Source organism: Ceratotherium simum, chromosome 5 (genome assembly GCF_057802395.1).
Source record: "Ceratotherium simum simum isolate JZ-2026a chromosome 5, ASM5780239v1, whole genome shotgun sequence".
In the NCBI taxonomy this organism is placed as follows: domain Eukaryota; kingdom Metazoa; phylum Chordata; class Mammalia; order Perissodactyla; family Rhinocerotidae; genus Ceratotherium; species Ceratotherium simum.
Window position 1 is genome coordinate 27,109,232 of NC_141904.1, and position 24,471 is coordinate 27,133,702.

At 36.7% G+C, this 24,471-nt stretch overlaps 1 protein-coding gene across 4 annotated transcripts in view; it reads right to left on the reverse strand.

The window, feature by feature from the left end:
- ZNF385D (zinc finger protein 385D) overlaps positions 1-24,471 on the reverse strand; it is an 817,460-nt gene that overhangs the window by 64,419 nt on the left and 728,570 nt on the right. For all 4 annotated transcript variants that reach the window (XM_087430608.1, XM_087430607.1, XM_087430609.1 and 1 more), the window contains one exon: positions 12,934-13,096. In XM_087430608.1, coding sequence (XP_087286734.1) covers positions 12,934-13,096 — 163 coding nt within the window. The remainder of the gene's footprint in view (positions 1-12,933; positions 13,097-24,471) is intronic.

A 24,471-nucleotide genomic window follows, 5' to 3' on the forward strand; every position in this document is an offset into this window, starting at 1 on the left:
CTCCAAATCTGTTGTCCTGCCTTTTCTGTTGCTGATGTTAGAATAGGATAGAATACCACTGTGGCAGATTCCATTTTACAAAGATGGCCATAGCAATAGCTCCCATCTCACATGCCCATCTTTGCCACTCCGCCGTCATTGAGTGGAATCTAGGCCCCCTCCCCTTGTGCCTGTCTCAATCAATAGAGTATGGTGGAAGGATGCTGTGACTTGAAAGGCTGGGTCATAAAAGGAAACGGAGCTTAAGCCTGGCTGTCTTTTTGGAACCTAGATGCCATGCTGTGAGGAGCCCAGGACATAGAGAGGACACCAGTAGGTGCTCTGGCAGACAGCCTCAGCTGAGCTTCCAGCCAACAGGCAGCATCAACAGCCTGACATGTGAGTGAGGCAAGTCTCAAGATCACTCCAGCACAAGCTGCCAAGTGACTGTAACTACACAGAACTCAGCCCCCTCTCTTTCCTCACCCAAGCAAATACCATCTACTTAATCTCGGAATCATGAGAGAGATTAATAATAAAATACTAATACTACTACTACTAAGATACTAATAACCATGAGAGATACTAATAATAAATGATTGTTGTTTTTTTCCCACCACTGAGTTTGGAGTGGTTTGTTTTGCATACATAGATAATTGGAAAAAACATTAAATAGCTGAATATTTGGAGGTATCTAGACCAGAGATTCGCAAAGTATGGCCTGTGGGCCAAATCCAGACCACATGTTTTAGTAAATAAAGTTTTATTGGAACACACCTCATTCGTTTACATATTGCCAGTGGCTACTTTCATGTGACAGTGTCAGAGTTGAGTGACAGAGACTGCATGACCCACAAAGGCTAAAATATTTAATACCTGGCCCCTTACAAAAAAAGTTGGCTGAATCCTTACCTAGACAAATAGCTGACTTTTCCTTTCTTTTCATTTCATTTCTTTTTTTACTTTTGACAGTGAATATTTACATGTTGCAACCTAATATACTTGTATCCTATTCAGCTATGTAAAATTTTGCATTAATTTGCACACTAACGGTAAAGCTACACATACATATTCATGCATTTGGGTAAAGCTTTTCATTAAATTAAAATACACCACAGACATTCTAAATAGCCATATATGTAGTTTTCATAATGCTAATGTTGAACTGAGTATGAGTTGAGGTACCCACAAATAAATATGCTTACTGACCAAACCAGGGGAATGTGACACATTGTAGTAAGTATTTTATTTTTCTTTCTAGAATAAGAAGACAGCTGATAAAACTGACAACTTCTGACTGTGCAAAAGTTTACATTCGGTGGGATTTTGATAAAGATAAAACAAAGGCTTTCTCAGGTTTTTAATGAAAGATAAATATCCTTAAAAAGTAATATCTAAACTAAATTAATCTGATGACAAAGTACGCACAAATTGAACAGTCCTGCTTTATGGATTCTAAATGCGTTCTGTGTGAAAAAAATTACTTTGTCAATCAAGTCCCACTTGGTTTCTTTCTTTCATTACTCTTTGTATTATAAAAAATTAAGTTTCTGCAGGATACAACTCAAAAAAACTCTCTTACCCTCCCCTGCTGATTGCAAGTTTGATGGAAGACGTTACCTTTACCCTTTTGAGTAAAGGGAATAATAGTGGACAGAAATACTCAATGGATTTGACAGCCATGACAAGTAAATTATTCTATCACTGTTCCAACCATAGCTATTAGATCAGTAGTTTTCAACACAAAGACATAATCTGGTTAGAATCTTGGATTACTTTGAAGAAAGAAACCGGTTTTCACCTACTATTTCAAAAACCTTTTTAAGATCATTCCTCCTTCAGGGTGATGAGTACTTCCCCCTTCCTAGCACACAAAAGTTAACACATACTAGTACCCAAAATACCTAAAAGACAGAAACTACATCACTAACATATTTTCCCATAATATTTGGCAAATGAGATTTACGAAATGTTCCTACTAACAGGGAGATAGCTATGATATCTGTCCCATTTCTGATATTCACAGTCTTCTATAAAGCAAATTCTTTAAAATGGGGATGTCAATAACTTACTCTTTGCATTTTTTTTTGTATGAGGATAAAATGCAAAAAATTATGGTATCATATCAAAAATTTTAAAACTATATAAATAAAAACTACACTGTTTTTCCTATTTAGGAAACTGTCAACTTATAGGGAAAACTATTTATGACCTGAACTCTAGACTACATTACCTTATTTTTCAATATCACAATATACTGATCTAAAATGTCTTAGTAACATAGGAGGAAGCTTGCATTTATGGGCCCTGAATCAATCCTTTCTAGGTTACTGGATTTTCAACTGCCAAAATAACTGCTCTAAATATCACCTTAGTTGCCTAAAACAATTAAAGCATTTCCAAAGTGGAAATTCCCAGGAGATAATACATATCCTACAAGACTAATTCCTTCTACTGTAGATAATCTTGTATCTTTATTTGATAATTTTATATATTCATTTAGAAAAATTAACATTTGACTGCAAAAAATAATTCAGGTCTTTTTTTTTCTTTTATATTTAAGACCTGAGTATTTTTCTTCCAGAGATTTCTGTCATTGTCTAGATAGCATTACAAAATCAACATACACAGAAAAACTAATGTTGAAATGGTTTCACGTGCAAGTCCTAAATTATGTACTATAAATTTTACATAGAGAGATCAAAGATGTTACTTTCCAATACAGATGAAACTTTTCTGTCTGGTAAAATAATAAAAATAACAGCAGGATTTTCACTAACAAAATGCAGACCAGCAAAAAGCTTTGGTCCTTAACCTTATCTTCTCTTACTAGCTTCATGCAGGTGAAAACCACAATAAAGATGTGAAGCATAAATGTGGGCAGACACACGCATCAGAATCTTTTAACAGGTCCAAGGTCTGACATCAAAAGGCAAGTATTTATAGCAGCATCCTTAGGGGTGTCACAGGCTTTTGCAAAATAAGAGGAATCATACTGAATAATCCAACAGACATGGTAATATCAATTGGCAACCAAAATTGGGGCTAGTGCTACCAAAGATTATGGGAAGATAAAGCATTTCACGACCTTAGAGGAGACCGCAAAGCTAAAGGAATCAGAACTCAGTTAAAATCCTAGCTTTGTCTCTTACAAATTTGTTGACTTCAGTCAAGTTATTTAACTCAGAATCTGGTTTCTTTAGCAGCAAATTAAGAATGTCTACTTCCAAGAGTTAGGTACTCCCATAACCTTCACAAGCCCCTAGCACAGAATTTCTAAACCCCTTTGTTACAGCCTTTTGTTCTCTGTCTCCTCCACTAAAGTGAATCACTAGAGAACAGGAGCTACATCTAAAGATGAGCAAATATTAAGGACTTGCTAAATGTTGGTTAAATGAAACATTTCATCAAAGAAGTTATTTTAGGGATTATATATCCTTGATATTAAGTTTAGTACAGGCCGGTTAATACTATTTGCGTATCCTTCCCACCTCCCTCATTTAAAAGGGTCATTCCAATTACTCTACACTATCATGGCACCATATCTGCTACTTTCCCCTGACAAATCATTTCCTACTCTGGATTATATTTTGGATTTATTTCTTGTTTTCCCAACCAGACTGAAGATACCTAGAGGTAGATTACAAATATATATATATATATATATAATATATTGCAAAAATACTTGTAGATGAATGAGTGGTACGAATGAATGGATGGATGAGTAAAAGAATAAATAAATAACCTAGAATTCATGAGTCAGATTCTCAAATCTCTTCCCATTTCAGAGAAAGATGGGAAAGTTTTTCTTTTCCACGAGTTCTTTTACTTCCTGGGGAGCATGAAAAAAATGCATTATTATTATTATTTTTTTTTTTCTGGTTTTATTTAATTCTGCTAGAGAGATGGCAGGGAAACAGAGAGCTGGGCAAAAAATAAAGTAAGGGCCAAATGGGTCAGCGTCATTACTGCTACACATTCTGCATCTTGACCTTCACCTTGGAATTTGGACAGCCACCAACTGTTAGTCGGAGGATGATTGATGTGACAATCACTTAGGTGTAAAATGTTGTCAAAGCTGCCCCCAAACTGAGTCTTAACAAAAGCAAAGCAAACTAGAGCCCTGGCTGTGCACTGGCCGAGTGGCACAGACTCTACCCCATGGAGTTAAATATGCTCTCTGCCCTCAAATTTAACCCCATACCAATGTCACAACTTGAAGTTAGTAGACAGTCAATCTGACTCTATAGAGCTTTTAAAAATGTTCTTAATTCTCATTAGAAACTGGAGTAACTCAGTAATTTAATGATGAATCTGAATGCAATTATGATAATTAAAATAGCAACTTAATTTTATACTGTCTCTGAGAAATGCTCAACCCAAGGATTGCACATTCAAATTCTGAGTTACACTGGTTAATGCCTTGGATTTGTATTAAAAAATAGTTAAATTTAATAGATTTCAATTAGTAAAACTTATTAATTATATGCATTAAAATTGTTACTATATATTTGGGACTGTGTTAGTTTTCACCGTTAAAAGAATTCTTAGGATGATCTTCTTGAAAATAAAATTAACGCAGCACTGTTTATTGATATTTTTAATGTAAAACTGTTAGTTGCTGGGACGACATACGGGGTAAAGGTGCATGCTCCATCAAGGAGATGAAAATTTGATGGAGTTGACAAGTAGCAAGACATACAATTTCAATAGGTGCTAGGACAGAACTTACACAGAGGCCTGGAAGTAGGAATTTAGCCAAGCCAAGACTGAATATATTTGTACACATTTGTGTGCATCCATGCACACATGCCCTGGCACACAACATGTGCATCCTCTGTGCATCAGTATGTGACGCATGGGATGGAGTGTGGTATACGGGAGGATTTTGCCAAGCAAAAGAATGTATACACCTTGCTCTCAATCCTGAAGTGATTGAGTGATTTGTTGGGCTAGAGTTAAGGAGAGATGTGGAGGAATGCCAGAAATGGGAGGCAAGCGCTAGATTACAGAAGTTCTGATGCCATGCTTAAGAGTGCGGAATTCATAGAACATAAAGGCAAGGGTCATTCTTAATTCAAATATCTGTTTCAGATTGGGTTTTAAGAAGAATTCAGCAGAAGCTTTATGTTTCCTGACTGCAAGAAATGTGCTATTGACATGGTTTGTTTCCTACTTCATGTCTAGTGCTAATAGATATCAAACCTTCACTTTTCTGCTTTGGAGACAAAGTTCTCTAATGGTCCACATGTTTTTATAGGGGCTCCTTTTGCATTCTGTCATACTTGATCATTATTCAATATTTTTGTTATAGTTAAAGATTCTAACTTGAAGAATTATTATTTTGTAGTTGAAATAATTTATCATTCTGTAAGCTTATATCTACTCAATTCCTAAGAACAGCATAAAAGTAGGAAAAAAACACTGCTCCATGAATTAAAAAAACACATACAAAGGCACATAGATGTTTCCAGAAGTGTGGTGTCTGTAGACAAAGCCACTGGGAGTTTTAATATAATTTTTAAAATTCATCCAGATGTCTGGTATTTCATAGATCCTGGTTAGGTGTGTATCTTATCATTTATTTTATAGATTTAATATTTCTGATAAAGACAGACAGTCTCATACACAGTGTGCACACACACACATGTGCATGCATACACACGTACACACACAAGTCAGGGACCCAGTTGCTTTGGACTATAACATAAAATTATACACTAGCTTGTCAATTTATTTTTAATTCCCTCCTTATCTTATACACCATACACCAGCACACAAACAAAGCTAGATGGTAGGTCCTTTAGGAAGTAGAGGTCCTTACTGCTTCACTCATTCATTAAGTTGAGGAAGACAACATGATCTTGTCCAGATGAAGATTTCATTGTGAAATCCTTCTGTGATTCAAGGAGCGGTTTCACATAATGTATCGAGGTCAAAACTTTTATCAGCCTACTAGAACCAGCAAAATACCATTCATTTTGATCTCCTCATGCAAAAAAAGAACAGGGTAGAATATTTCTTGATATTTCCATGTCACCCCTAATACACAACCTGTCAGCACTGATTCACGTACAAAGACCTTGGAACCATAATATTCAAATAAGTGTTAGGTATTTTTCCCCCGTCTGAATTTCCCTTCTCTTTTTCAGTCTTTCTAGAGATCTGCTACCAGCACACTCTGCTGGCGTTTATCACACATCTTGAGAAGGGAACGCCCGATACAATCTTTTTCTTTGACCAATCTGAAGCACGTCATGAGCCAGTGCTAAGAAAAGAAAAAGCAAGTTAGGCATAAATGGTCTCACAATGGTGCTTCAACTCCTGTGCCAAGAGGCTTCCAATGTGGTCCTTTATCACAGAAGTAATTGTCCCAGGGACGCTTTGTTTGGGAGAACAGGTCAGAAAGGAAAGATCCCAGGAGCTATCACAATTTCCACTACGCCAAGAGGGGGCATCTGTACCAGATCTTCTAAGTCCTGATAAAAATGTGTCCCTTTTCAAATGACTTTATATTGCCTCTTGAACTTCAACAGAGCTATGGATTCGTAAACCACAAAAACATTTGTTTCTCTTCTTTTTTTTTTGTGAGGAAGATCAGCCCTGAGCTAACATCCATGCCAATCCTCCCCTTTTTTTTCACTGAGGAAGACTGGCCCTGGGCCAGGCCTGGGCCCTGGGCCCATCATGCCCATCTTCCTCCACTTTATGTGGGACGCTGCCACAGCATGGCCTGACAAGTGGTGCGTCAGTGCGTGCCCAGGATCCGAACCCAGGCCACCAGTAGTGGAGTGCGCGCACTTAACCGCTAAGCCACGGGGCCAGCCCTTGTTTCTCTTCTTAAAGAAAATGTACAGTGGTGATTATGAAGACCTGGTGTAGTGGGATATTTCAGGGATAGGTATTACAGACAGAATCTTGCATATAAATAAATGTGTGTATAATATTTATATATAATATATACCATGCTATATCATATATATAAATATATAAGGCAATATCAAAGATACAAGCTCAGCTTGTATTTTGTAATATTTTTCAACCTTTTGGGACTTTTGTTTAAAGCCTGAGTCAAGAAAAGCAAACTTTTCCCACCATCCTTATGAAAACACAAACAAGGATGCCTCTGCTGAAAACTGTGTGTCTCTTTTCCACATGACATTCAGATTGGCTTTTCCTCACAAACTATTCACCTACCACCTTTATTTCCAGCTTACCATTCTTATGATTTAGCTTCCACCTAAATGGCAAGCGAAAAAAACGTGTGTGCTGAGCTTTGCCTGGCACTGGGCCTGATGTAAACAGCTGGCATCCGAGGGTAACGCTCAGGAAGGAAAAGAGCCCAGACTTTGTGACCTTACAATTGATTTACTTTCCCAAAGAAGCTTTGTTTCCCGATATATTTGTTTGCAGTCATTGGCCATCATTTTACATCAGATATCTTCTATATCATTAGAAAAGTCTCTTTATCAATCTAAGTCCCTGAACAAATAATGTGAATTCTAATAAACACTCAACTATTAATCCAGAGCAAATAAATGCTCCTTTGCATTCACAGAGCTTCTCAACAATAGATTCAAAAGTATTTCCCTCTTGGCACCTTTTGAGTGAGGTGAGTACAATATCCCTGGATTATAATTTTAAATTTAGAAAAAGAAAAAGAGAGGGGAAAAAATGCATACAAAGAAGACTGAATCATAAGAGTGAAAAGTGCAAATTTAAATGGTAACATAGTAGCTTTATCTAATGAATATATTTGCAATTCACTGAGACTTAATAAAGAGAATTATGTAATAAAACCAAGGAGAAATATTCTCAGATCTTGCCAGTTATATGACTAAGGTAAATCTATATACTCAATATACTAATTAACTCCTGATTGGAAGTCACTGAAGGGGCAATAGAAATGTCAAGTGTTCTTTACCTGTGCAACTAGAGAATCTCAAAACAAACAAACAAACAAACAAACTTTAAGGGTTAGACTTGGTGACCTTTATGAAAACTTGCAACTCTGAAATTTGATGAGCAATATCTCAGAATTCCTTGGATTAATGAGAACCATTGTTCTTTCATGGAATCATCTATGCACAAACAAAGGTCTAGAGCTTCGTTATGCTTCATTTCAAGAACAAAAACACAAAACTGGTTGCATCAAGTTTTAAACTACTTATTTGTTATCTTTTATATAAAAAGTACTCCGTAAGGAAAAAATAAATAAAAAGATTAATCAAGGATGTACTCACAACTAGCATGTCATCTAGCAATAGGAGAAGGTAAAGATTTATAAAAATTATATTTTAACAAGAATATGATAGGGTAATTAGAAAGGTATGGATTCTTATGGGACTTCATAGGCAGGAGAAAGAAGAGAAAAATAACGTAGTTTTAAAAGAGAAATCTAGAAGAACAGTATAAGAAGCAAGGATGGAAAAACACGATGTGTCTCTAGTGGAGAATATTGCAGGTGAGCAATAGAAGAGAACTTTGGAAAGGCAGGTTGTGGTCAAACCACGGATGGCCATGAGGCTCAGCATAAAGGTACACTGAAGGCGTCTGAATGGGTAAGTGCTGTGACCTATGCACTGTGTAGTATAAATGGAGAATGAAGAATACGGTTGTCAAGGGGCAAGAATGGAGGCAGTTGGATTTGCACGGAGGCTAGGGCAATTGTATGGGGAAGACACAGACCTACAAGGCCAGGATATGGGTGTAACCATGTGTGAAAGAGTGAAAAATGTTTTCTGGGAATGTGAGGGAAGCGGATTCCAATTAACTGAATAGACGTGTGGATTGAGATAGCAAGAAGAGGCAAAGACAACTAAAAGGCTTCAAGTCTGTGAACCGCAGAACCAAAAATAAAACTAGGAAAGACAGGATGGAGAGAAGTTGGGGATGATGGTCAGGATTAGATCTATTTTTACCTTAACCTGTAAAAGAGAGGTGATGACAAACCATCCAAGTGAGTGACCAATAAGCCACAGAAAATCAGGTTAGGTTTTAGGGAATAAGGCTAAAGATGTGGAATGCTGAGTTATCTGAGCACAAGTGATAGTTGAAGCCAAGGTGCAATGTTCTGTTTTATTGCTCCTAATACCTGCTTCCCCTCCCTGGAGGAGATTATTCTTCCCTGTTCATTATAACCAAGCTTGACCAAGCGACTTGCCAATGAAAGTGAGAGGAATGTTATGTCGCTTCCATTGAAAGGTTTTAAAAGCTTTTGATTGATTCGAAACACTCTTTTTCCCTCTTCCATAGAATTGGTAATGCCCAGCTAGTGACTGCTTCATTAGCCTGGCCCTGGATTTAAATTAACAGGGAAAAAACCCACAGCTGCTATGCAGTGTGAATGAGAAATAATTAGTTGTTGTAAAAGCCGCTAGGAGGTGGAAGTTGTTTATTACTGCAGTATAACCTAGCCTAACCTGAAAGGCCATGGGAATGAATACAATTGCCCAAAAAGGGAAGTAAAGAAAGATCAGAGGACAACCTAGCACGAGACTTATTCCGACAATTCTGCATTTGTTATTTCATAGGAAAAAAATGCCAACTGAGTTACATTTGCCATTACTTTGAGCGTAATTTCTTAATTTTTGTCATTACTTTTTTCTGTATTAAAAAACTTGCATTTAAAAAAAATGTGCTAGATCAGACAAAGTTATTCTGGTTATCTTTGGAAATGTTTGCCCTATGAAACATTCTGTAATGAAAAGCAACCACCCTCATATACCAAGAATTTTGAGTGTTCAATATATTTTTTAAAAATAGTACTTTTGCCTGTAAACTTTTCTTTATAAAAATTCACCAACCTAATACTCCTCATTAGATCAAAAGAACTAAAATTATGTTTTAATGTCAGGGGGTGTTTTCTTGCTTAGTGATAGGGGACGTAGGCTTTCTGGGAGCAGTTGGTGGTTAATCACTGAATATTATCTATTGCTCACCACTCCAGCATGCAGACTGACATAAGTAATGACAAAGAACTCCGAGATCATCAAGTTAGTGAATAAGAGTTTATCCCATAGGTCACTTAGACATATTTGTTAGCCCAAGGCTGCAATTAAAATCCATAATATAGATTAGGAATGTAAGAGGATTCTCTTCTTATCAAGTTGATTTGCAACCAAAATTTGTTTTTTTTATGAGTATTTTATCTCTTGTATTTTAGAGAATCCCAGGAAAACTTCAAATCAATTTTCTAATACAAGTCCCCACCACTTCTTGCCCTTTTCACTATTGTTGCCCAATGTTCCCTTAAGGTTCTCATCTACCAAATCATTGTATATTCAGCATTTTTAAAAGCAATTATGTTTTTTTATTAAGAATGACTTAGTAGAATTAGTAAAATATGATTTAACACATTTATACCTTTTGTATGGAGAAGTCCACAAATCACATAACAATCTTGTGCATTGAGCAGAAGGGTTACAATGTTTTATTATTAAAAAATACATGGTCTTTGATTCTCGAGCTGTCTCTCTCTCTCCTTCTGCTTCCAGGTATTTAACTGTTCTAGGAAACTAGCTCAGAGACCCATCTTGTTTTCAGGGTTGTACTCCTTCCTAATCAGTATGAGGAAGCAGCCAATTATAAAAAGGACAAGTAATAGTTTTAAGAAAACTCCGATTTATCAGCACAGGTGCCTCTGACTTATATTGCAACACAAATGGGATAAGAGTCTACAAAATGACGGGAGCTTTCTTGGGCTACTTCTCTTAGGTAGTTTTGTGGAAATCCCAGTTTAAGAATAGAATTTGGCTTAAAACATCTGGCGGGTGTGCTGGAATCATTAGTCTTCCAACCTATATGACTTGTTTTTTTTCTAGGTATAGGTCCCCATGGCTTAGTAAAGCAACGTCCTTCCTGATGCTCATCACTTCCTTCCTTTGGCTTTAGGATATCTGTACTAACTTTACAGACTTTACTATCCCTTCTGTCCTTCAGGAATTTTCTCTAGCTCCAGGTTGAAAGGGCATTTCACCATTTCGACACCATTCCAACCATTACATAAGTTCTGATATCTCCACTGGGAATCTGTTTATTTTATGTAGTTTCTCTTCCACAGCCCATCCAAAATTTGTTTCCAGTCAACTTCTAAAAGGACAGAGCTTTGATGACTGCCACCCTCTCCCTTCTAGCCTCTAAGTTGAGGGATGGAGGTATGTATTCATAACTCATTTATGTGACAGAGACAACACACTTGGGAGCCTTTTCTAACCCAAGTTACCAGCTCTACCCACCATGCATACATATTTTTTTAAATGGTGTGCATCCTCAATGTAACAGGGATTTTTTGCATTTTAAAAAGGAGTCACGGTAACCCAAACAACCATTATTGATAAAAATGTCTAGGAGTAGAAAAGTTTGGGGACAAGCAAAAACTTTACATCAAACTCATTTCTTTGTTTTTCCTAACTACTATCTTTTCATATTTCTTTATGGCAAGTATGGCTTTAGGGATCCCAATTTGTGACCCAATATCTGGCAGCAGAAATTACACTCACCTATTTCATTATTACTCATTCTCCTACAGTCCCCAAAATAAGGCAGTGAGTTTTCAATTAATAGAGAATAGATTAATGCTTTACCTTTAAGGTTTTACATCTAAATTATTAAGAAGGCATAATTCAGCTCTTGCTCTGAATATCAAAGAAGTGAACATCACAAGCACTGTTGTTTTCCTTCAGTATGTTGTGACACAAAATTGGATGCATCAGAGAACCAGAGGGGTGAGAGAAAATGCAGCCACCCAATAGACATTTTACTCAGCACCTACATCATGCCAGACTGGGTGTCAGGGTACAAAGATGACAGAGGCACTCAACCTCAGAGTGTACACAGGGTTCTCAGGGAGGGGGCATAATGCATCTACCAACAATAGCTAGGAAAAGGACATAAAATTGTCATGAGAACGCAGAGAGAACATCATTATCCCTTATAGATACACATGAGAACAAACATCTCTTCAAATCCATTGAGCAGTATTTGGGTCTAACGGATGATACCATGTGTAGTGAAGTTGCTTTATTTTATTCTATTTGTTCACTGTAAAATTTTATATTTTCATTAGTCACAGCCAGAAGATTTTCTTCTAGTTAAGACATTACCATCGATGATGATACAAATGCTTCCTGACCATTGCCATTTGTAGGGACTGGAAAACTGACGTACCAACCCTTGTGTTCTAGAAAGTGATTTATTAAAAGTACATCCACGAATCACACAGGACTTCCTTTTTTGTAAATTTTGAGGACCAGTGGTCTTATATTTAAAAATGCCAGCTTAGGGAAACCCCACCGGCTTCCCCTGCCGTGAATAAACTGGTTGTTTGCAGGAGCTATCCCAAGGGGCCATTCAGAGGCCATTATTTCACTGTGAAGACTCTGTTAAAAAGAATAATTGGTATCAATAACACTTACCTGTGTATGCAGAGGGAAGGTTACCCAGCCATAACAAGCCCAGAATCACACAGCCACTACTTAAAACAATGCAATGTCTGGAACTTATGAGAATAGGGCCTGTCAGTGATAATGCCCTTATTGGGGCCTTCTCGATTCATTTGGCATACTTTGCTGTGTACTCACAGTTAAATCAAATCTGCCATGCAGTTATAGGCTAAGGTGCTGCATACGAGATGCAAAGGATGCACACTGAAAAGGTTCACTTCTCCAAAGGGGTTATCGGGGGCATGGCTTCAAATGCCTTTATGACTCTTGTGTTCCTCTAAAACAGCCACAGGACTGTTTCAAATGTAAAATCTGCAATATAACTAGTGATTATCTTACTCTCTTAAGGTTTTTGGAAAAATGAGGGAAAACAATTACCACTACACAGAAAGATGGATCAAGCATGAATCAATGTGGCAAGAACATAAGGAAATAGACACGGGGTTAGACAAGGGAAGGAACCTCCAAACAACGATGACAATGAGAACAACAACAAAGATCATCGCTTAACCTGTTTTGTCAGAGCTGGTATTGATGGTATTGGTAGTGATGGAGGTGAAGGCAGTCTTTGCGCTGTCCTTGGCAGTTACAGATTTCTGCTTATTTTTCATGGCTTCCAGTGCTTTGAGCTTCTTGGCATGTTTCGTGCCTTTGTAGTGGGCCGCAGCCTGGCTCTACAAAGGAGAACAAAATGAACCATGCAATCAGGCTCATTTCTAAACTGGCATTCTCTGTATTACTGCAAATACAGACTCCCTTTCAATAATAGGTACCATTCGAGCTAATTCTGGCCGTGGCCAAACAGTAGTAGGGTTCTATTTAGAATGATGCTGGAAAGCAATGGGAATCAAGTTCTAAAACCTCTGGATGGAAGGAAGAAATATTCTTTTGCTTCTCTTAAGAGAAACGTAGCTGAACACTAACACATCAACAACATTTTCTTTGTGGAGTGGAAGAAAATCAGAATTTATGCCTGTATTGCCTTTGTTCTGCCACAGAAGATGCTGGGCTCCCCAAGACTGACAAGGGCCCTAGAAAAGAGTAGCTCTCACCTTCTTGGCTCAGGAAGTGTGTTTTCTCTTTCTACAATGTGTCTTATTAGTACAGTACCCAACAGATGTCTACATGGAAGAGTTCACATGTAACAAGGGAAGTGGGCAGCCTGGAGACTGAGAGTGAAGCTTGGGAGTTCAAAAGCAAATGCACTGCCTAAGTCCAAATGGAGTGCACGGAAGCTGGGCAATTTTCTGATTCTTTCTTTCTCCTTGTTTCCTGCAGAGAGTAGTCTGAGAAATTCAAGGTAGTGGCATGCTTTCAACACCTGGGTGTTTCATGCCCAGTTCACTCCATTCTCAGGAGGCTCCATTGTGTTTTGACTACCTAATGGGGCCAAGGAAATTCTGTTGCTTGTGCTTTCTGAGATTTCTTTAAACAGTAATCTACATTTTCCCAAGTTTATATTTTCTTAACACTATGTTTTTTGTTACTGGAGAGATACATTAATTGAGACAGAAAATCATCTTAAAGAAATCTATATTTATTAATATTTATTTATTAGACAAAAAAGCCTTTGTGGCTTGGTGTGGGGTGGGAGTGGACAGGGAGATCCTTAGATAAGAAGGTTTTCCAGCTTAAAATGTTACCTCATAAAGAAGAAATCTCAGTGGAGGACTATGCCTGTTAGACTACCCATCACTTTCCATGGCTTATTTAAACTCAATGCTCCATTTTGCCAGAAAAATAATAATTACATTGTCTTCTTCATCACAGCAACTGTGGTAGGTAGGGTGTTGCAATATAATTTTATTTTTATAAGTAGATAAATAAATAATCCACACCTTCATTTGCATCATTCTGACAAGTATCCTCAAAAGACTAGGTACCCTTATTGAAAGAACACTGGACGAGGAAATTATATATTAGAAACAGTTTGAACAGAGAGGACACTCATGCATCAGTTACAAGTTTTCCAACAACACATAACATCAAAAGACATAGTGTGAGCCAAAATATGAAGTTAAGACTTGCTAGAGTTAATTGAAGAACCAGTGATAGATTGGATTGGTTTGATTCTATACAGAGAATGCTACTTTGATGGACAGAGTTGTATCCCTTTTTTTCCTGCGTAGTTTTCCTTTTTAATAAATCAAGTCCTTTGGCTATATCATTTGAGGGCAATATGCTATATTCAATTAAATCTACAATATAGCTGGTCATCTTCTTTACGCAGCTGGCTACATATTCCCTTAAAGCAAAGTTCCTCTCTTCTCTCTGTCAGCATTCTTACCCCTGGCATAGAAGCAAATGTCTTATATACAATACATATTAAAAGACAGGGTTTAGGTTAACAGTACTATCTTCACTAATCTCCAAAACATACATTTTAGGGTTCTTAGCAAATCTGCATTCTTAGTGGTATTTCAAATCAAACAGGACTTTGTTTTAATACACCATAAAACCAGGTGAATGTCACTATTTTGGATATTAAGAAACCTATTCCAAAAGAACTCCACAAGTTGAAAGTACTTACATTCCAAAAGTACTATCTGCGTAGGTACAGCTAAGCCAATGCTTCCAACAAGTGAAATGGCTTAGGGAGTTGTGGGGAGAAGGGGTGATAAAATGACCAATAGTTGGTGGGCTCCCAATGAGACACCTGATATACCAAAAAGCAAACAAAACAAAATAATAAAAATGCTACTCACTCATTCATTGAATAATAGTTCCAAAGCACCCTGATAATAATTATTTCAATTAAAAATTATCTGATAAAAAAACGCAATTAAGCTTCCCACAAATTGGAAAAAGAAATCAATGATATGAAGGTCCAAAATGCTATGGAGAGACCAAGACACGTAGAATTTAGGGGAAATGATGAACTAGAGGGGGGATGATAGCACAAGAGGAGATCAGTGCGATTATGATGGTGCACGGTGTGTATGTTGAGGGTGGAAGTGGGCATACAAGTTGGAAACTGAATGTAGACAGATAACCTTTCTGGATATTTTAATTTTTCTTTGTCATCGACCTTTATTTAATGTTTGTAGAATTTCTGGACTGCTCTTGGGTTATACTAGTATTAATTTTTCAAGTCTATGTATATTGACCCCATACCTCATGGTCCACCTTGATACAAGTGTGTTGTATAAAGGTATGTTCCTTGTGTAAAGAAAACTCAGCCAGCTCTCCTTAACCCTTTAGGCGATTTCACTGGACTACAGCAATCATTCAGCCACATCTAATCTTTCTGTGACTGCAGACAAAGCTGCAGCCTAAGAAGGAATCCTGCTGGGAGATTTTTAAAAAGCAGCAGTTGGCCAGAGATGTCTCTTTGGGACTCTTATGCTTTTCCTTTGGGCCGAGAGGTGCTGGATGTAACACAGCACATCATATTCCCTCCAAGGTTGTTTCCTATTATTTATTAGCCAGTCTCTGAGTCAAGTCATTCCCAGAAGCCTGGGAGCCATGAGACGCAAGCAAATAGTTATTTTTCACAGGAACGATTTCAAGGTTAAGTAAGTGTACTACTTCATGACGGCACATTTCAGAATTCTGTATTTTAAAACTAAAACAGAATCAGATGATCAGAGTTCACATAGAAGTGAGCAGAACAATTGGGCTTTGACAACTTACTTTTCAATAATAAGTGGAATATTAGGGTATTGTGTAATAAAAATCACTACCACCGACCTTGAAATAGCACCTGACACCATGAAATCTAACAAGTGTCATCCCAGAGACAAGTGCTGACATTAAAGATATGCACACACTCCTGTAGAATAGAATGATGCCACTTTAAACATTATTGCCACATCCTAGTCATCAGTAGCTAGACTTTTCAATCTTCAAATTTTATCTTCAATAGTTTAAAATGGCTTCCAGTTTAGATGCAACTGAAGTTCCAAGGCAGATAAAAATATTGTTAAATGGCTAACATGTGGGAGAGGAGTTTTATCCTTTTCGAACACACATACACATTTATTTTACTTATCTAAGTAAAAGGCTTCTTTATAAATCACTGTTATCCTGTAAAACTCATTGGAAATTTAATATTCATGGATCATTTTATTCATTCGCACCAATACCTTGTACACGTTCACTCTACATCTCACTCATATAAGGTGTCTTAATATGCTTCTTAGAAACGAGGAAGTTTATTGTAAGCATACGTATCTGGTTACCATAACCAATTCATTTTCATGAACATATGTGGCTTTAAAAGGAACAAGGTGGTCTTTGTTAGCTTGTGATAGGATGTAACTTTACCACGAATTAAATTTTATTAAAATAAAATGAACAATATCATATTAAAATGTAACATCAAAAAAAGGAAGGGTGGTTATGAAAGAAGTTGCCATCCTCTTTGGGGAGGAGAGACATGACACTTAAGCCAGAGGAATTCTTTTTTTTTTTAAGAAATTATCTGATTTTTAAAATTTTAGCTTCGATTGTTGTTTTGGAGATGAAGAAAAAATAAAATGATGAAACATGATATAGTATCCTAAACTCTAAAGTTTAGATATATATTTTGAGAACTATTACAAAAATTACTCCAGGAAAAGTTTAAAATTTTGATCTATGTACAGTTGTTTTTATGTTGCATACACTCACTCAGGTCTAATATTGAGGCATTGTGCACAGGCTCAGCCATATGGGTTAAGACTAGTATATATTCTAATTGATCAGTGACTTGTTAAGCATTTTGAATATCACTTTTGTATACACCAATAGAAGATTTCCAAGTTTTAATTCAATCTTAATTCCTTTATTATCAATTCTCAGCTTCATTTAACATTCAAATAAAACATTATTTCTCAAAGTGTGGGCCCCATACTGGCAGCAGCAGCACCAGCCAGGGAGCTTGTTAGAAATGCAAATTCTCAACCTCCATCCCAGTCCTACTGAATTCCAAACTATGGAGATGGGGCTCAGCAATCTGCGTTTTACAAACTCTCCAGGTGATTCTGATGCATACTAAAGTTTCAGAACCACTCACCTTAAATATTCGTGCATTTTCTCCAAAGATGGCCTCCTCTTGTATAAGTAGCCAAAGTCTAGGTTTTTTAAGATTAATGTATAGCCATTTGAAGATTGAACATTTACATATGTCTAAATGTGAGCAATGTGCATTACCCATGAAAAATCATTAAAAGTTTCTTTCCTTAAAAACAAGTAATAAAAAGAAGTCAAAAATAACTCAGATACATATGTAATTGGGGAACTTCTATCCAAGACAGATGAAGGCAAAATAGCTCATCAGCCTTGGAAATCTCCATACAATTCCCAAACCCCACATAAGTGCTTTCCAAGCCCTTGGCTTTTCTCTTTCCGGTTTTTACCTTTTCTCTCCAAGCTAATTATTGCAGCATGAGCCATTATTTTTACCTCTATATTGAATGCTTTGCCATGATCCATTTTGCAGGGGCTGGGGGAATCCCTAGCTCCGTGACAAAAGAAGCAAAAGTCAAGCCTTGTGCCACAACTCTTAAAACTTCACTATAACAAGTATCTAATTCTCTTCTTTATTTGTATTAAACTGATTTAGTGTTAGTCACGTCTAAGTTCTTTCACTATGTACTTAGAGCTCTTTTATTGAGGGAAACTTCTAGCCAGTAGGCAAATAAAAATCACTCTGGTACGCCAAGAAGACTGCCTTCTCTGTTATTCCACTTAACAAAATATTTGAAGAAGAAATTTAAAGATAGAATAGTTCATTGTTTTACATTTTCCTAACTGCTGTGAATACATGTACCTTTCAAAGACTCATACAATGGGGAAAATGGCGTGATATAGATATTTCTATCCCTTAATTTACATGCCCCACAAAGAATATTTAATAATTTATTTTAACGTGTGATTGTGTAGTTAACATGTAAGTGGATGACTACATTATGAATAAAAATGAAATTTCACTTCCATTGAGTCCCAAAGTGAAAAACACAATTCCATTAAGAGTGTTCTCTCTGAGCTTGAGTGATTGATGCTTTACTTTCAGTGTGTTCCTGCCTTCTGTACTCTTCAATACAGAAATGAATACTAACAGTCACAGGAATAGAAAAATAGAAGGAAAAAAAGATACTACAGCAACAGTAGAATGATTTTTTATACACTACTGCTACTCACTGAAAAAAAAATTCTAAATAACTAGAAAGAAAAAGAAAAGAGGCATGTCACCATTTCTCAGATACGTTAGGTCACTCTAACTTTTATTTCATAAGCAAAGAAAATACCCTGTCACTAACTACTTATGTGGTTGTAAAAAAATATTCTAGATGAACTCACTAATCTTTTCAAAGCTTCTCAACTCATCTACAAACTCCAAGATTTTTAAACATTAAGTATTTAATGTTTTCAAGTATCTAATGTGAATGATAAAGTAGAGAGGACTTGGAGCGAGAGTAGCCCAGAGGTTTTGCTTGGTTCCTGTTGTGAAACCATCATTTTTGTATATTTGAAATCTGAACAGCTGTCTCATTGACCTCTACTGGTGGGGTCCTCATTGGGGGACACTGGCTAACAGCGGGCTCTGAAAGCTGGTACACACGGTCCACTTGAGCCAAAAGGAACATTTGGCTCTGGCTATGTCTGCTCACTATTTGGGGGAGCTTTTTGTAAGCCAGAGACCTCAAAGGAGTTTTAACTCTGGTGATATAATCACAAAAATGTTTTGTATGGAACTGAGACAAATCAGAAAAATCACTTTGTCTAACTACTCAACCAGTGTACAATACCCCTTTACAATGCCCACAGCTTAACACTTTGCTCAGTATATGACTGCCATGTACCATTTAAAAATGTGTGGGGAATTAGAAATGTTGAATCTAATTATGTCCGAGGGTCAAGCTCTCATAGGTGTTGGTATCAATAGCAGAGAAAAAAGTCTTTATTTCTTGGCGTGATGTGCATGCTTCCTCTAAGTAACCTCCAACTTCCTCCTCCAGGCAACTTACTTGCCCCCACCCAAACCCCCACCACCCAGTCACAGTCACAATGTTTGCTCTCTAGCAAGAATAACTGCTTGCAGTGTAGATAAATGAGGGAGAGCTCTCCCTTTTATTCTCATAAGAAAAATACCACAAGAAGAAATCATTTTCAAGCCTTTGTACGGCTAGCTCCCTCTGCCTGGCGCACCTTTACTTGCCTGGCATATGTCTATTCATCATATGTCACCTCCCCCATGTAGTCTTGGCTATGCCTGCATTATAGCACTTATGTCATTGCCATAAGAAGGGTTAAATGTCTGTTTCTTCTCCACAGAGAGACAAAGACCTATGTTACTCATCATTCTGTCCCTAGGATCCAGCATAGCAATCTAAATAGGTGCCTCTTAAATGCACATTGAATTAATTTCACATTTTGATTTTAAAATGGAAATATGCATATGGTGTCTCAATGGATTTTGTATGTGAACAGGGTTCAACTTAATTCCCTGCCATTCTTTGGCACTTTGCCTTATCTGTTGAACACACTTCAGGGAATTTTTATGGCACTTAATGCTGGAAAAGCATCTGGCACAAACACAAACTATTATTTTTTCTCTGGGAGAAGCTTATCATCAACCGCAAATTATGCTCTTTATGGGAGCTCTCTTGCATGGGATGTAGCAACGGAATAATATGGAGATTGTTTCACTTTTTAAAAATTTTGATGAATAACTAACAAGTTTTTTTTAAATCCAGGAAATGCAATGAATAATTCCAGTGATGACTCTGCATTTTAAGATTTATCTAAAAGATCAAATTCTTTTTTAAATACACATATAGAAATTTTCAGTTCTCAGAGAATGCTATTTCTCTAACACCACTTTTAAACTTTCAAAATGGAACATTTTATGCTCTAAAACAATATAGAGAAATTACGTATGACATCATTAACCCATTTTCCTTCCTACAAATTCACATAATAATATACAGCCTGTATTTGCTGAAGATGAGCACCTTCCATTAGAGGAAAATGATTAAATTTCCTGCTTCTCCAGAAATCAAGGAAGGGCTTCCCTCTATAGTTTTGCAGCATTTCTAATCTCTAATTCATAAATCTGAGAATTGTTCTGATTGTTCCTTAATGAACTTGTTCAAAAGGTCACCTCTAAAATATGCAACTGTTAATGAGATTCATCGGGTCCACAAAATAACAGTTTATATTTGAGCCAGATGTTTCTGAAGCACTTTGGGTACACTGGGAAAAGATGGAGAATGAGACCACAAATAACCTCAAGAACTTAGACTCTTATAGGTAGAATCCACCTGTATTCCAGTCCTTCCACTGTTCATTCATTCACAAAGGAGTCACTGAACTGAGGCCAGAGTGCTATTGTAGTTATAGGGCTACAGTGGAGAATAAGTCAGACTGATCAACTACATCTACAAATCTTTTCCATAAAAAAATACCATAGGCAAAGTAAAAATATTTGAAAAAATACAAAAAATATTTGCAGGTCCCGTTGCAAAGGTAACTCCATGTTACATAAAGAATAACTAGAAAATCAGGAGGAAAAAACACCAACCATTAGAAAAGTTGGCAAAACCTTCACCCAATTCAATGAGATAAATTATGTTAAAGTACCTAATGCTTCTTGGGATAGAATAAGGGCTCAATAAAGAGAATAAATGCCAATTTGGGGTCAAAATAAAGGAAAACTAATGTTCATCTGTATAAATCAATTTCATGCCTAGGTTAGAACTCTGGACAAATTGCGAATAAACTATACTTTTGTGGAAGTTGCGGGTTTAGGAAAAAAGAAAAGAAAATGCTTTTAAACAAGAGAAGCTCCTGACCCCACTTCAGAACATCCCTTTGACCAAAAAGGTCTAAAGTGGGACATATTATGGGCAAAACCTGGGAAAATCACTAAACTTCTCAAATAATGGTCTTTTCCTGGACTTTGGAAGATATCTGGTGGGTAGAAAAAAGTGTTTGTTGTTGTTATTGTTGTTTTTAAATTTCACATAACCAAAGTTGCAGAAAGAAATGGCTTTGGCCTTGGATTAACTTTTAGAGGAAGGGTGAGCCGGGAAGAGACAGTGGCAATGACTCTGGAAGCTGAGTTATCTGGACAAGTATAAATGCCTGATTTCTTGTTATGCCAAAATTTCTTCCCATTGCATAAAAAAAAATTGTTTACGTTTCCTGACTGGCCATGGTGTAGATGAGTTGTGTTAGAAAAAAAGAGTTCTAATCCCATGAGTTTAGCGTTTAGAGAGAACTCCCATGAACAGTCAGGTGCTAACAGCACAGTATCCCCCAAGAGTACTCAGTAGTCTTTGATAGAATTTTGGCCAGAGGGTTGTTTTCCTGGGTGATGCAGGGAGGAAGAGTTCACTGTGTCATAAATGCATTAAGGAGACCCTGCTGTTCCTTTACACAATGGATGTTTGTGTCAGGCCTTTATCAAATGCTCATCTTTGCCAGGTAGTGTGCTAAGGGCTTTAAATGAATATTCTCACTTATTCCTTACAAAGACCTATGAGGGAACTACAATTATCATGGGCATTTTATAGACGGCAAGAATGAGACTCTGAAAGCTAGAGCAACTCAACCACATAGTAAAGGCCAAACAGGGCATGTACTCAGGTCTGTCTAACTCCAAAGACCACACTTATAGCTCCTCTTCTCAATCCAAAAAGGAGTAAACAATGGAAAACAACACTATTACGTGACTTCCTAGTTGCTTACCTTACAGAGGACATAAGTAAGACTATATAGTGCATAGATGTTATGCTCATTAATAAGAAATTATTATTGATTTCTGTGGTCACTAATTCACATAATTTCACTCATAGTCTATCCCAGGCCCATGCTTTAGATACTATTATTAGCATCATTCTATCTGAGAGTCTACCTACTTCAATTCTTTCACTACCAGCTCCAATAAATTAATGCTGATGTGTTAAACAAAGTGTGGAAAACTATGTGATGTTTGTTTTTATCCCAAAACATGAAGCATTCAGGCATTAGGAAGTATCACTGGGCATGCATCAGCTCTTGCACAGAGAACCTTGTGGGTTTAGTTAAGGATTATGTTCTTTACTCTCTGTTCAGAAGGCAGGCTGCTCAAAGGTTTTAAGAAACACAGAAACATAAACATGTTTGCATTTTTATGAGATCACTCTGGCAGGAGCAAAGAGGCTGGATGGGAGGAGGAGGGCAAGAGAGGGGAAGGAGTAGAGGGTTGGATTGTTATTGTAGTGGTCCAAGGAAGAGATGGCCACAGATAAAAATTTCATGATGACAGTAAAAGCAGAGAGAGAAGAGTGCACATATTTGATGAATATTTGAGTTAATAATGTCAAGAATTAATGGTGAATTTGAGTTGTGGTCTCAAAGATGCCTCGCAGGTTTCTACTTCTTGCAAACACGACTGAGGTTCCATTTCCTAAAATTGCTGATATTCAAAGAGGTCCAAATGTTTAGGGGAAGCGCATGAGTTAGGTTGGGATATGTTGAGTTTGAGCAGTCTTTAAAACATCTAAGTAAAATATGGGCTCTGCGATTACCTGTGTGGTCTGGAACTTAGGGATGAAGCCTAGGCTGTAGCTAAATTGGGGAGTTATCAGCAACAGATGGTAACCAAAGCCACTGGGAGATGCCATTTGAAAAGCAAATAGATTTTTTTCCCGTTTAACCACTGAAACACAATCCTTAATCAGCTGCAACATCTGAATGAATGAACTAAGACTGCAACTAAGATAACACTTATCATTTCCAAATTCTTCATTGAGCTAACGTATGCTTCAGCACTTAGCTTTAAAAAAAGTATTTTCTTAAAGTGCTTAAAATCTTCGAGTTTGAGCCACAGAGTGAATCACTGCCTTTTCATCCTCACACCAAAATAAGTTAACTAAGAAGAAAAGACAGATTTCTCTCTGCTATATAGAATATCATGTGTCAGCATTTGGTCTCTACAGGCTAGATTCATCAGGATTAAAGTTCTATTACTAGAGCAGCATAATGACTCTTGAAGGCTACAACGAGGTGGCCTCCAAACCTGGCAGGAGGTTGTTCTCTCAGTTAAAATTGTAGTGGATGGAATTAGCCATTTACGAGAACCTTATTAAAGGGTAAGTCAAAGCAACAAAGCAGGATGGAAGCACTAATCAAGGGCTGACTAAATGTAAAAGAGAGCTGTGCTTAATGAATATTATTAACATGTCTGAAGTACACTGTCTTAGCTGAATAGCTTTCATCCCGGCATCCAGGAAAAGGGAATTGAACGATTAACTTCATATAGATTCTTTCTCTCCCACTGATAAATACAGGAGGAAAAAAAAACCTTAATGCTATCTGTCTCTATCTACTAAGACCAAAGTAGAAAGGGTTTGTTAATAATATTTTTTAAATTTCATAAATATAACATTTAAAAGTCTCAATAATAATAAAATTTAAGCATTCTTTGGCTTTTACATGTGAAGAAATTAAAAGGTGCAACTCAGTGAGATTACAAAAACTAAGAATCTGGTCTATATTTTTTCAATACTTTCAAATGTTAATTTTCAATTTTTAAACAGACCTTTAATTTTAATGCTTTAGGGGATGGTGTCAAAACAGGGACTGTGTCTGACATGTTTTTCCAATAGTATTTATGATTAGCACTAAAAAAAGTCAAAAAGTTTTCTCTAAATAAAAATTATTAAAACTTTGACTTTGTAAATATCAAGAAATTTCTAACCATTGGATTTTCTATGATATCTCCATCTCTAAGTTGTTTGAATTTACAGGGTCAAAGTAAATTAACAAAATTAACATCTATATTTTCATGACAAGTTGGGATATTTTGGATCCAATCTTAAATATACAAGTTGTCTAAGTGGTGCTTGTTAATATCACCGCCTCCACTGCTTAAACCAGCAAGTGATTCCCCCCTTGGGCATATATTAAGAATTTACTTTTTGCAGACAAGTGCACAAATGCGATTAGCTTTTGCAAATTGCTCTTTATTCTGTTAGTGGTAAGTAATTTTTATATTATTATAGTGTAAACAGATGCTACTTTCCACTACATATTCAGCTGTAATGAGCTAATTTAATGTGTTAAAACAACAAAAGAACTT